At 43.6% G+C, this 15,000-nt stretch overlaps 1 protein-coding gene across 4 annotated transcripts in view; it reads right to left on the bottom strand.

Moving 5' to 3' along the window:
• The window catches only part of plekha1b (pleckstrin homology domain containing, family A (phosphoinositide binding specific) member 1b), a 37,789-nt gene that overhangs the window by 17,106 nt on the left and 5,683 nt on the right, over positions 1–15,000 (bottom strand). For all 4 annotated transcript variants that reach the window (XM_048246521.1, XM_048246520.1, XM_048246522.1 and 1 more), the window contains exons 2-4: positions 12,854–13,014; positions 8,598–8,654; positions 8,453–8,498 (exon numbers count right to left, since the gene is read on the bottom strand). In XM_048246521.1, the coding sequence (XP_048102478.1) occupies positions 8,453–8,498; positions 8,598–8,654; positions 12,854–12,994 (244 nt within the window). In that variant the 5' untranslated portion in view covers positions 12,995–13,014. The remainder of the gene's footprint in view (positions 1–8,452; positions 8,499–8,597; positions 8,655–12,853; positions 13,015–15,000) is intronic.

Below are 15,000 nucleotides of genomic sequence, written 5' to 3'. Positions count from 1 at the left end.
TGGTGAGTTGTTGGTGATGTGTGTATTGTTGAGTTGTTGGTGTTGTACAGTATGTATTGGTGAGTTGTTGGTGATGTGTATTGGTGAGTTGTTGGTGATGTGTGTATTGGTGAGTTGTTGGTGATGTGTGTATTGGTGAGTTGTTGGTGATGTGTGTGTTGGTGAGTTGTTGGTGTTGTACAGTATGTATTGGTGAGTTGTTGGTGATGTGTGTATTGGTGAGTTGTTGGTGTTGTACAGTGTGTATTGGTGAGTTGTTGGTGTTGTACAGTATGTATTGGTGAGTTGTTGGTGTTGCCAGCATGTATTGCGGAGTTGCTGGTGATGTTGTTGGTGATGTTGTGTGTTGGTGAGTTGTTGGTGTTGTACATATGTATTGGTGAGTTGTTGGTGTTGTACAGCATGTATTGAGTGAGGATTGTGCTGGTGAGTTGTGTTGTTACAGTATGTATTGGTGAGTTATTAATTGACATTATTACAGGAGTTGCTGGTGAGTTGTTGTTGTTGTTGCGCTTGTACAGTATGTATTTTGGTGAGTTGTTGGTGCAGGCCAGTATGTATTGGTGAGTTGTTGGTGATGTGTGTATTGGTGAGTTGTTGGTGTTGTACAGTATGTATTGGTGAGTTGTTGGTGTTGTACAGTATGTATTGGTGAGTTGTTGGTGATGTGTGTATTGGTGAGTTGTTGGTGTTGTACAGTGTGTATTGGTGAGTTGTTGGTGATGTGTGTATTGGTGAGTTGTTGGTGTTGTACAGTATGTATTGGTGAGTTGTTGGTGTTGTACAGTATGTATTGGTGAGTTGTTGGTGTTGTACAGTATGTATTGGTGAGTTGTTGGTGATGTGTGTATTGGTGAGTTGTTGGTGTTGTACAGTATGTATTGGTGAGTTGTTGGTGATGTGTGTATTGGTGAGTTGTTGGTGATGTGTGTATTGGTGAGTTGTTGGTGTTGTACAGTATGTATTGGTGAGTTGTTGGTGTTGTACAGTATGTATTGGTGAGTTGTTGGTGATGTGTGTATTGGTGAGTTGTTGGTGTTGTACAGTATGTATTGGTGAGTTGTTGGTGTTGTACAGTATGTATTGGTGAGTTGTTGGTGATGTGTGTGTTGGTGAGTTGTTGGTGTTGTACAGTATGTATTGGTGAGTTGTTGGTGATGTACAGTATGTATTGGTGAGTTGGCAGCCTGACAGTCACACTGGGGGTGAGAGTGAAAGTTGAACAGGAGAACAGGTGCTGTGGTGACTCTGGCAGAAACTACACAACCACAACCCACACACACACACACACACACACACACACACACACACCTTTAGATAGGAACAGCTCCTGACGTGAACAATAGTAGGTGCCTGGTGTGTATGTGTGTGTGTGTGTGTGCATCTGTAGCAGCTTTTTAAGGCTCTCTAGGGATGTGGAGCAGAGTGGTGTGGTGTTTGAAGTTGTTCTTCTCTGCATCAGTCCCTAAGGGGCTGGTGTGTGTGTGTGTGTGTGTGTGTGTGTGTGCCTGTGTGTGTGTGTGTGCGTGTGTGTGTTCATCTCCAGGGAGATGATGTCCTCGGCAGGTTGCTTCCTCCAAGGAACAATGCCCACCTCACCAGCTGCAAGCGACACACACTGACAATGGTCAACTGGTGTGTGTGTGTGTGTGTGTGTGTGTGATGTGTATTGGTGACTTGTATGTGATGTGTGTATTGGTGACCTGTGTGTGATGTGTGTATTGGTGACTTGTATGTGATGTGTGTATTGGTGACCTGTATGTGATGTGTGTATTGGTGACTTGTGTGTGATGTGTGTATTGGTGACCTGTGTGTGATGTGTGTATTGGTGACCTGTAGGGGTGGGCGATATATACCGTCTGCGATAATATTGTGATTGCTGTTTTAACAATGTGCAAATTGACATTATCGAAAAACACTCGAAATCACGCATTGAACCCCCATACATTCACTAAGCCAGGAGGTGAATGCGAGAGAAGCCCCTGGCTGCATCAGAGCAAGTCACGTGATTGCTAATGGTCCACGTTGTCACACGCAGCCTACTGTAATGTTTATTTTGTGCGGCTACTTCGTTCAAGTGGCATTGATGAGTTAAAGTCACGGTATTATATGTAAACATTAGGCTAGCCTTTGAGTATTTTAATAGTCAGTTGTAAACAAAGAAATCTTCGTATGTTACCTTTTTGTAAATGGGCTGAAGTTCGCTCTAAATATAAACTTTTATTGATTATGCTAACCGTTCTCTATGGGATTTCTCATATACATTAGCCATAAGCTAATGCATTAGTTTCTATTCTGTAAGGTCTGCTTAGTTTTACAGTGAAACCAGAGAATGTCTAATAAGGACATGGTGAAACCTAAGAAACTTCAGACTTCAGACTTTCTCTTGGGAAACTGTCAGGCCTATCTATCCTCTGTAATGTAGCTGGCTAGACCATGTCTTTGCCACACATACAAGTGGGGGCAGAATTGGAAATGTGTCAGAGTGACAATGCATTGGTTTGGTTAAAAAGTCATAGGTTAGGTTATTATTGTAATAATGCTATTCATAAATAATGAGCTGTAAAGTAACTCTGACTTTAAAAGGATATCGACTAATTGTCGTTATCATCAAAATCACAAAAATAGAGATATTATTTTTTGTCCATATCGCCCACCCTAGTGACCTGTATGTGATGTGTGTAATGGTGATCTGTATGTGATGTGTATTGGTGACCTGTATGTGATGTGTATTGGTGACTTGTATGTGATGTGTGTGTATTGGTGACCTGTATGTGATGTGTGTATTGGTGACTTGTGTGTGATGTGTGTATTGGTGACCTGTGTGTGATGTGTATTGGTGACCTGTAGGGGTGGGCGATATATACCGTCTGCGATAACTCAGCGATTGCTGTTTTAACAATGTGCAAATTGACATTATCGAAAAACACTCGAAATCACGCATTGAACCCCATACATTCACTAAGCCAGGAGGTGAATGCTAGAGAAGCCCCTGGCTGCATCAGAGCAAGTCACGTGATTGCTAATGGTCCACGCTGTCACACGCAGCCTACTGTAATGTTTATTTTGTGCGGCTACTGCTCAAGTGGCATTGATGAGTTAAAGTCACGGTATTATATGTAAACATTAGGCTAGCCTTTGAGTATTTTAATAGTCAGTTGTAAACAAAGAAATCTTCGTATGTTACCTTTTTGTAAATGGGCTGAAGTTCGCTCTAAATATAAACTTTTATTGATTATGCTAACCGTTCTCTATGGGATTTCTCATATACATTAGCCATAAGCTAATGCATTAGTTTCTATTCTGTAAGGTCTGCTTAGTTTTACAGTGAAACCAGAGAATGTCTAATAAGGACATGGTGAAACCTAAGAAACTTCAGACTTCAGACTTTCTCTTGGGAAACTGTCAGGCCTATCTATCCTCTGTAATGTAGCTGGCTAGACCATGTCTTTGCCACACATACAAGTGGGGGCAGAATTGGAAATGTGTCAGAGTGACAATGCATTGGTTTGGTTAAAAGTCATAGGTTAGGTTATTATTGTAATAATGCTATTCATAAATAATGAGCTGTAAAGTAACTCTGACTTTAAAAGGATATCGACTAATTATGGGTTATCATCAAAATCACAAAAATAGAGATATTATTTTTTGTCCATATCGCCCACCCTAGTGACTTGTATGTGATGTGTGTATTGGTGACCTGTATGTGATGTGTGTATTGGTGACAGCGTGTATGTGATGTGTATGTTGGTGACCTGTGTGTGATGTGTGTATTGGTGACCTGTGTGTGATGTGGGTATTGGGACCTGTAGTGGGCGATATATACCGTCTGCGATAATATTGTGATTGCTGTTTTAACAATGTGCAAATTGACATTATCGAAAAAACACTCGAAATCACGCATTGAACCCCCATACATTCTTTCAAGCCAGGAGGTGAATGCTAGAGAAGCCCCTACGGCTGCATCAGAGCAAGTCACGCGATTGTTAATGGTCCACGTTGTCACACGCAGCCTACTGTAATGTTTATTTTGTGCGGCTACTTCGTTCAATGGCATTGATGAGTTAAAGTCACGGTATTATATGTAAACATTAGGCTGGGGGCCTTTGAGCATTTTAATAGTCAGTTGTAAACAAAGAAATCTTCGTGATGTTACCTTTTGTAAATGGGCTGAAGTTCGCTTCTAAATATAAACTTTTATTGATTATGCTAACCGTTCTCTATGGATTTTCATATACATTAGCCATAAGCTAATGCATTAGTTTCTATTCTGTAAGGTCTGCTTAGTTTTACAGTGAAACCAGAGAATGTCTAATAAGGACATGGTGAAACCTAAGAAACTTCAGACTTCAGACTTTCTCTTGGGAAACTGTCAGGCCTATCTATCCTCTGTAATGTAGCTGGCTAGACCATGTCTTTGCCACACATACAAGTGGGGGCAGAATTGGAAATGTGTCAGAGTGACAATGCATTGGTTTGGTTAAAAAGTCATAGGTTAGGTTATTATTGTAATAATGCTATTCATAAATAATGAGCTGTAAAGTAACTCTGACTTTAAAAGGATATCGACTAATTGTCGTTATCATCAAAATCACAAAAAATAGAGATATTATTTTTTGTCCATATCGCCCACCCCTAGTGACCTGTATGTGATGTGTGTAATGGTGATCTGTATGTGATGTGTGTATTGGTGATCTGTGTGTGATGTATGTATTGGTGACCTGTGTGTGATGTGTGTATTCATACTGGTCTGTCGTTGTAACTGAAGGTCATCAAACTCGGGGGCCTTCCAACGTGCTGCTGCTGCTGTGGTATTGTTCTCACAGCTGAGCAGGTGGAGCACACTGCCTATGTCTGCAGCTATGTTTAGGTCTGATGCAGTTCTAATGCAGTGCGTGTGTGTGTGTGTGTGCGTGTGTGCGTGTGTGTGTGTGCGCGTGTATGGGGGAATGGAGGGGTGATCCACCCAACACCTGTGTGCGCACACACATACACACACACACACACATCATATCTAGATTGTATGCTGTTTACTGCTTGTCAGTTGCTGAGGTGTTGAGCCCCAGTTCCCAGTGTTACCCACTTCTCTCACCCACTCATAACTAGATCTCACCCACTCATAACTAGATATTACCCACTTTAACTAGATCTCACCCACTCATAACTAGATATTACCCACTTTAACTAGATCTCACCCACTCATAACTAGATATTACCCACTTTAACTAGATCTCACCCACTCATAACTAGATATTACCCACTTTAACTAGATCTCACCCACTCATAACTAGATCTTACCCACTCATAACTAGATCTCACCCACTTAGAACTAGTATAGTATATTTACTGTTTTGAGTGTTTGTGAACACACAGTGAGGTGAAGCACACACTAATCCCGGCGCAGTGAGCTACCTGCAACAACAGCGGCGCTCGGGGAGCAGTGAGGGGTTAGGTGCCTTGCTCAAGGGCACTTCAGCCGTGCCTACTGATCGGGGTTCGAACCGGCAACCCTCCGGCAAGTCCGAAGCGCTAACCAGTAGGCCACAGCTGCCTCTACTAGATCTCACCCACTCATAACTGTATCTTACCCACTCATAACTATATATTACCCATTCATAACTAGATATTACCCACTTATAACTGTATCTCACCCACTCATTACTAGATATTACCCACTTATAACTAGATATTACCCCCACTTATCAACCAACTAGATATGTCTCATAACCCATTCATAACTAGATATTACCCACTTATAACTGTGACCCAATTTATAACATCCCTTAATTCTATTAGATCTCACCCAGTCATAACTAGATAGATCTCACCCCAACTAGATAACTACTTTAACTAGAGATCTCACCCACTTATAACTAGATCTTACCCACTTATAACTAGATCTCACCCACTCATAACTAGATCTTACCCACTCATAACTAGATCTCACAAACTCATAACTAGATATTACCCACTTATAACTAGATCTCACCCACTAATAACTAGATATTACCCACTTATAACTAGATCTCACCCACTTATAACTAGATCTCACCCACTCATAACTAGATATTACCCACTCATAACTAGATCTCACCCACTTATAACTAGATCTCACCCACTCATAACTAGATCTCACCCACTCATAACTAGATCTCACCCACTCATAACTAGATCTCACCCACTCTACTCAACTAAAAACTTAGAGTTTTTGTTGTTGTTGTTGTTGACGGCCCATAGATCCGGGGCTATCCCCAGAGGATCTCACCCACTCATAACTAGATATTACCCACTTATAACTAGATCTCACCCACTCATAACTAGATCTCACCCACTCATAACTAGATATTACCCACTTATAACTAGATCTCACCCACTCATAACTAGATCTCACCCACTTATAACTAGATCTCACCCACTTATAACTAGATCTCACCCACTTATAACTAGATCTCACCCACTCATAACTAGATATTACCCACTTATAACTAGATCTCACCCACTTATAACTAGATCTCACCCACTCATAACTAGATCTCACCCACTCATAACTAGATCTCACCCACTCATAACTGTATCTTACCCACTCATAACTAGATATTACCCACTTATAACTAGATCTCACCCACTCATAACTCGATCTCACCAGGGGCATCTCTAGCTATTTCAAACATTCGGGGCTAGAGCCTAGAAGTTAGAGTTGTTTTTGTCCAGGGGTTCGGGGGTTTCTCCCCCGAGAGATTTTGAAAATCGGGCTGATGAACATGCAATTTTAACCAACTTTGAGAATGAAAAGGAAGGCCAATTGTAATGACTCACGTCACGGCATTCTGAATATTTTGATGTTTAAAGACCATGTAAGGAGAACGTCTCTTCTGCCAAAGTGCACCACATCCAACACCCAAAATATGACATTAAAATAGTCTGTAGAATAAACATCGCCATGCACCTCTGTCAAGTGCACAGGTGTGCTGCTCGCCTCGGATAAACATTTGACGCCATCCCCTTCAATTAATGGGCTATGGTGCCTTGAAAGCAATGCATTTGTTGTGTATCACGAACTTTGCCCAAAGAAAAAGTTCCATTCTGTCAAAATCAAGCCCAACATGCTTTGCTTGGAAGCCCCCTCAAACGAGGTCAGGTTTACCATATTTACTGCCATGTGATTCAATAGTAAATCACAATATATTGAAACTGAGCTGATCGAAATGTCCTCCTGGGTTGGTGGGAGATGATGACACACTGTGAGTTTCCACTTTTGTCCCTGCTCTTGCCCTTTTTTTTTTCCTCTAAAGAAACGCTAATATCCATTTGTCCTTCTGTACACTTATTTTCGCTAAGGCTAGTTAGTAGAAGCACTAAACAGCAATGCGTAATAGCGTGAGAGGAGAATTGAAATTGCAACATTTTGCAACAAATGATTCTAAACCTGCCCAGATCACGCCAGATTTTCTTGCGCTGCTGTTAATGCACACAATGGACACAAAACACAAAAGTCTCTTCTACGGGGCTATTTATTTCATTCACGATTAGAGTTTTTGTTGTTGTTGTTGTTGACGGCCCATAGATCCGGGGCTATCCCCAGAGGATCTCACCCACTCATAACTAGATATTACCCACTTATAACTAGATCTCACCCACTCATAACTAGATCTCACCCACTCATAACTAGATATTACCCACTTATAACTAGATCTCACCCACTCATAACTAGATCTCACCCACTCATAACTAGATATTACCCAATTATAACTAGATCTCACCCACTCATAACTTGATCTCGCCCTTTTAGGCAAGTCCCTCCACTCGGTGGCCATATTGCAACACTTTTTGGGCACTTATCGGGCATCTATTTTGGTAGAAATGCAGGTGCGCAAGGCTTTACGACACCAATCTTGCTCCGGCAGCGAAATCACAACACATGATTGGCACGATGTCTTCACAACACACCACATTATTGGCTCAATGTATTCACAACACAGCACATGATTGGCTCAATGTATTCACATGTCAACGTTTTGCCGCGGAAAGGGTGTGATATGCGGAGAGTCTCCGATCTCACCCACTCATAACTAGATCTCATCCACTTATAACTAGATCTCACCCATGTATCACTGTATCGTACCCACTCATAACTAGATCTTACCCACTTATAACTAGATCTTACCCACTTTTTACTAGATCTTACCCACTTTTACTAGATCTTACCCACTTTTACTAGATCTTACCCACTTTTACTAGATCTTACCCACTTTTCATTCATATGTTGATCTGAATTAATATACTTCATCTAAAGAATAACCAATACCGTAGGTGTTCCAAATCGGGAAATACATTTCTATAAACAGAGAGAGAAGAGGATCCAAATGGAGATGTAGAGAGAGAGAGAGAGAGAGAGAGAGAGAGAGAGAGAGAGAGAGAGAAGGGAAAAAAAGAGAAAAAAAGTATCTCTTACCGAAGCAGAACTCAGCCTTGGGCCTCAACTTCGTGGCATCGCTCACCTAACATGATGGGAAAGACAGGCAAAGCATTGTGGGAAATCAGTTCAGACCCTGAGAAGCAGAGGGCAGGCAAAGGGGAACATGGGCAGTCTGACTGACCTTCGAGATGTATGTGAGCTTCAGGGACCCAACCATCTCCGCACCCTTGGGCAGGTTCTGTGAGAGGAGAAAAGGAATTATGAAACAAAACAACAGAAAGAGGAAAAAAAACACACTTTATAACAAGAACAAGAGACTACTGCTAAAAACACACTTTAACAAGGACAAGAGAATACTGCTAAAAACACACTTTAACAAGGACAAGAGAATACTGCTGAAAACACACTTTAACAAGGACATGAGAATACTGTTAAAAACAAACTTTACCAAAAGAACAAGAGAATACTGTTAAAAAACAAACTTTAACAAGAACAAGAGAATACTGTTAAAGGGCAAAGAGATTCAGGGATTCAGTAACCCCGACCGAGAGACGGAGAGAGAATCACAACAATTGACAGTGTTCCGTTGAGCTTTTCAATTATAAATGACTCAGAAACTAAGAGCCAACAAGGAGACAATGCAAACAGTGCAGACAAAGAGAGAGAGGAAGAAGGTGAGAATGAGATAGAGAGAGAGAGAGAGAGAGAGAGAATGAGAGAGAGAGTAACGGAGTGTAAAGATGCTGTGGGTCTGTGTGTTCGGTGAGCAGCACCTTGGGTTTCACTCTCCTCCCTCCATTCTGAGGAGAGCTGTGTGTGTGTGTGTGCAGCTTTCCCTCTCCTCCCTCCATACCGATGCTCCGAGGTGAGCGGTGTGTGTGTGTGAGTGTGTGTGTGTCTGTCTGTCTGTCTGTGCTTGTTAACTCTGATTAGGACTCGGCTCGTGTCGAGCGCTGCCTTACACACTCGGCGGAGGAATGAAGACTTAAACACTGATTCCATAAAAGTTTCAGCGTCCCCTCGGAGAGGTGGGGCGAGAGCCAGGCTGAATTATTCAAACAGCCGCTCCTGTGTTCTGCGCCTCATCAATGCGTAGCCTGATTTTGGCACGGCCGCCCCAGCGCTGCAGAAGTTCAAGAGTCCCTCAGACTCCCACATCACACTTGCTCGTGAGCCAGCCTACTTTAGGACTTTAAAAACCCGCATCGGGTCAGATCTGACAGGGGGCTGCTTCTACATCCGCTATGGGGCTCGTCATCTAAATCGAATCGGTGCCTTCACTTGGGTCTATGTGGAGCACTTCAACCGCCCTCTCTTGTCTGGGATTCTGCTGCTCTCAGTCAGAATAGAAAGTCAAGAGTAGTGAGTAGAGAGTGGGGGGGGGAGTGGTGTAGAGGGTGGGGGGGTGTAGAGAGTGGTGGGGGTGTAGAGGGTGGGGGGGGGATGTAGAGAGAGTGGGGGGTGTAGCTGGATTCTGCGGATTCTGCGGAGGAGTGAAGGTGTCAGATTTTCCAGTGGTGCTGATTGTATTTGTGTGCGGCGGGCCAGTCAGCGGAGGCTTTCAAACGTCCACTTCTAAACGCAGACGCTGAACAGCAGCTTCAGTGGACACACAACACTCAGCGGATCACTCTAAATCACATTACCCCCACCACCACACACACACACACCCAAAAGTCACGATTCGATTTGATTTTCGATCTTTTTTAAATATTACTATTAATGCATTCCTTTTATGTTATTTACTCTTTTTGGCCTTTTCCTTTTCTTTTTCGGGGGGCTTTTATTTTGAAACCGCTTTGAAACCGTTCCAACCACGAGGTTGTAATGTAAACAGAACTAACCTTAGGCTAAAACAGAGACGTGAACATAGTAAAATGAAACAACACAGAATGTTAATTTGATTGTTTCAGCACACTCCGAAGAGACCCAAGGTTAGTGTTCATGGAATATGTACTTATAAATGTGCATTTTAAGCCTTAAAGTAACTTTGGACTGTAATTAGAAATCGTGACACCCTTACTGTGGATGCATCAGATCAGATCAGAAGTGTCCTGCAGCTGACCTGCGTATTACACTATCATCGTACATCAAATCAGATCAGAAATCTCTGTGGACAGCTGACCTGCACAGACGAGGGTCAGAGGAGGGTCACTGATAGTGTCACAGTGACAGTGTGTTATCAGCATGATATACTCCCAGAGGACACTGTTCTGTGTGTGTGTGTGTGTGTGTGTGTGTATGTGTGTATGTGTGTGTGTGTGTGTGTGTGTGTGTGTGTGTGACAGCATGACACTATCAACGACCCTCATCTGCCCACACCTCTTAAGCGCTGTATGGAGGGACAGATGTCCAGACAGCCAGACATCTAGACCACTCTACAGACGCTCCAGACACAGATTACAGGCTACCACCCAGTGTGTGTGTGTGTGTTTGGGGGGGGGTATGTGAGAGACAGAGAGCGCTTGGTAACCTGACGCTTGTTGCTCCAGAGTGGTGGTTGTGGCCGCAGCTCCCAGGGGACACTGTTCTGTGTGTGTGTGTGTGTGTGTGTCTGTATGTGTCTGTGCGTGTGTGTGTGTGTATGTATCTGTGTGTGTGTGTGTGTGTGTGTGTGTGTGTGTGTGTAACGAGACCAGAGTGGTCTAAAACACCCAGCAGATCAATCAACTCCATCACACAACTAGATTACAAGAGAGAAAGAGGGACAGAGTGAGAGGAGGGAGAGAGAGAGAGAGAGAGAGAGAGAGAGAACAGAGTGAGAGGAGAGAGAGAGAGTTTGGAGGGGTAGAGAGAAAAGGAGTAGCAGAAAGAAAGAGAAAGTAAGAATGGATAGAGAAAGAGAAAGAAAGAGAAAGAATGGACAGAGAATAGGGGGGGGGGCAGTTGTGTGAGCAGTCGTTCAATTCCAGAGTGGAGCACAGGACCTCATTATGATGTAACAGAGAGTGGAGCACAGGACCTCATTATGATGTAACAGAGAGTGGTGCACAGGACCTCATTATGATGTAGCAGAGAGTGGAGCACAGGACCAACATGATGTAACAGAGAGTGGAGCACAGGACCTCAACATGATCAACATGATGTAAACAGAGAGTGAGCACAGGACCAACATGATGTAACAGAGAGTGAGCACGTGACCCTCAACATGACGTACAACAGAGAGTGATACCAGACCACATGATGCAACAGAGAGTGATACTGCGACCCCACATGATGCAACATATGGCGCAACAGGACCTCATTATGATGTAGCAGAGAGTGGAGCACAGGACCCTCAACATGATGTAACAGAGAGTGGAGCACAGGACCTCATTATGATGTAGCAACAGAGAGACCTCAACATGATACAGGACCTCATTATGATGTAACAGAGAGTGGTGCACAGGACCTCATTATGATGTAGCAGAGAGTGGAGCACAGGACCAACATGATGTAACAGAGAGTGGAGCACAGGACCTCAACATGATGTAACAGAGAGTGGAGCACAGGACCTCATTATGATGTAACAGGAGAGTGGAGCACAGGACCTCATTATGATGTAACAGAGCACAGGACCTCATTATGAGCAGCAGAGAGTGGAGCACAGGACCAACATGATCAACATGATGACCTCCCAACAGAGAGAGGGAGCACAGGACCTCATTATGATGTAACAGAGAGTGGAGCACAGGACCTCAACATGATGTAACAGAGAGTGGAGCACAGGACCTCATTATGATGTAACAGAGAGTGGAGCACAGGACCTCATTATGATGTAACAGAGAGTGGTGCACAGGACCTCATTATGATGTAGCAGAGAGTGGAGCACAGGACCTCAACATGATGTAACAGAGAGTGGAGCACAGGACCTCATTATGATGTAACAGAGAGTGGAGCACAGGACCTCATTATGATGTAACAGAGAGTGGTGCACAGGACCTCATTATGATGTAGCAGAGAGTGGAGCACAGGACCAACATGATGTAACAGAGAGTGGAGCACAGGACCTCAACATGATGTAACAGAGAGTGGAGCACAGGACCTCATTATGATGTAACAGAGAGTGGAGCACAGGACCTCATTATGATGTAACAGAGAGTGGAGCACAGGACCTCAACATGATGTAACAGAGAGTGGAGCACAGGACCTCAACATGATGTAAGTGGTACGACCGGGCTGATGCGCTCACCGGTTATTACATAAGGCCAGTTAATGACCACCACACCATCAGCACTAATGGGGTGCTGAGAGAGTAGAGTGAAAGGGATGAGAGGAGATATGCTTTGGAGAGAGAGTAGAGTGAGAGGATGAGAGGAGACATGCTTTGGAGAGAAAGCTTGATGGAGCTCCAGCTTCTGCTACACGTCCCTCAGATAGTTTGTTTAGCTAGACAGGCATTGTGGCATTACACGCCTTGCGTTGCCAAAGCTAGTGTGTGTGTGTGTGTGTTCTTACCTGCGGGTTGTCCATGAACCATACCAGGCTGCCCTGTGTTGTGTCCAGGATGAAGTAGCGGCGCAGGAACTTGCCGCTGTTCTCAATCTCCTCAATGTCCAGGAAGCCACAGATGCGGTTCTGTCGGTCGACGTAAGGCATCTCTGGGCCGGCTCATTCCACTGGGGGGGGGGAAGAGAGGAAGAGTTTGACTTTTAAGTTTCCTTAACAGTTGCCAGTAACAAAAAGACTACTACAAAAAAAGACACACACACACACACACACACACACACACACAATGACTAAGTGGGAAGAGAGAATAAACCCAAATAAGTGTTAAAGAAAAAGACATGAATGTAGGAGAAGTTCTCTCCATGCATTTAAAGGAACCATATGTAAGATTGTGGCCAAAACTGGTACTGCAATCACTTTCAAATGACTGTATCCCCTCCCCCTCCCCCCTGATTCGAGGTTGCCAACCCGGATGCCGAAACACTACTAACTTCGTGATTAGTACATAGGTGGAAGGTGGCGCATCAGGCCAAAACACAACATGACATGACAAAACACAACATCAACATCAGTTGAGGGCTGCAACTTCACTTTTTAAAATGACAATATCCTGGCCGGACTACTGTTGTCAGTGATATAAGTATTTGAAATGAACATGATTTCTTAATGTCTAGTGACATACCAGGGCCATTTTATGATTAATTAAAATACATTTCTTACATACGGTTCCTTTAAGTAAGTAAGTAAGTAACTTCATTACTAGTCACTGACACATCAGAATAAAATCTAAACGATGTGCTTGAGTTGACTTCCTCATGCTGCCCGCCCAGCGATGCTTATTTGCCTCTCAACACCTGGATGGTATTTCCTGGAGATTTTCCACTGAATTTTTGCGGTAAATGACAGGGCGACACAACAGACACTTGTCTGTCCGATTCTGTCATGATCGTGAGGTTCACCAGCAAGACAATGCCCCCAAGTTACCTTTCCCGCTCGCTTTCCAAGCCAAGGGGAGCATTCTCTCATTAGCTCCTGGGCCAGAGCAGACTGTGATGCTTTGTTTCCCTCTTCAATGAGCGATGACCGGCTCGTTCTTGTAACAAAGTTAGCTGTTTATTGTCCCTCGGACACATAGAGCAGTGGGCATGGACATGAAAGTATTAAATGCTGGCCACTAATGACTATCGCACTGTTTCCCTCTGTTCTTCACGCTACAATTTCTGGACTACATTATCCATAATGCAGCTTACCAAGTGCACAAAACCTACATCCCGCAATACCTAAGCACTCTACTGGGTTTAACTGGGGTTCACATGAATTAACTAGCTAAGTAACTCATGAATTAACTAACTAACTCATGAATTAACTAACTTCCGAATTAACTAACTAACTAACTAACTAACTAACTCATGAATTAATTAACTAACTCATGAATTAACTGACTAACTTCTTAATTAACTAACTAAACTACAGTTGTTCTAATCACATTCTAACAAAACTACAGTTGTTCTAATCACATTCCAAAACCCAACACTATTTTTTAGCACTGCTTTGCACTTCCTGCAGGTTTAGCACATTTTCAATGTCTTGTATTATGTCCAGTAAAAGTAAAAAGAAATAGATCCATTTCAAAAGTTGGCCTTCCACATCTGCTTTGCTTCTGTGTGTGAGTCTTTTCCCTGACCATCCGCACCAGAGAGGAGGATCAGGAACCTCAGACAATCTTTGAGCAGCTCAGCTCTTGTAAATCCCATGAGGCTGAGTTGGCCCGTAACCACCGCTCACACTCCCGTTATGACACACACACCTCAAGCTACCGCAGAACGCCATGCCACGGCAGTCGGGTGCCAGACGCAGGGGGTCACCCAAGGCTACGCCACCCATGCCATAATCTCCTCAGAAATGGCTGAACACAGCAGAGCAGTGAAGTGGAGAGAGGAGAGGAGGGAGAGGAGGAGAGGAGGAGAGGAGGGAGTAGAGAGGAGAGAGGAGAGGAGAGGAGAGGAGAGGAGAGGAGGAGAGGAGTGTCAGGGAGGAGAGAGGAGAGGAGGAGGAGAGGAGTGTCAGGGAGGAGAGAGGAGAGGAGGAGAGGAGGGAGGAGATTTAGGAAAGGAGAGAGTGGAGAGTAGTGTTGGGAAAGAAGAGAGAAAAAGAGT

The sequence above is a fragment of the Alosa alosa genome, chromosome 6, assembly GCF_017589495.1.
Source record: "Alosa alosa isolate M-15738 ecotype Scorff River chromosome 6, AALO_Geno_1.1, whole genome shotgun sequence".
Classification (NCBI taxonomy): domain Eukaryota; kingdom Metazoa; phylum Chordata; class Actinopteri; order Clupeiformes; family Clupeidae; genus Alosa; species Alosa alosa.
The sequence above is the reverse complement of the archived record's forward strand: the minus strand, read 5'-3'. Positions and strand labels throughout refer to the sequence as shown.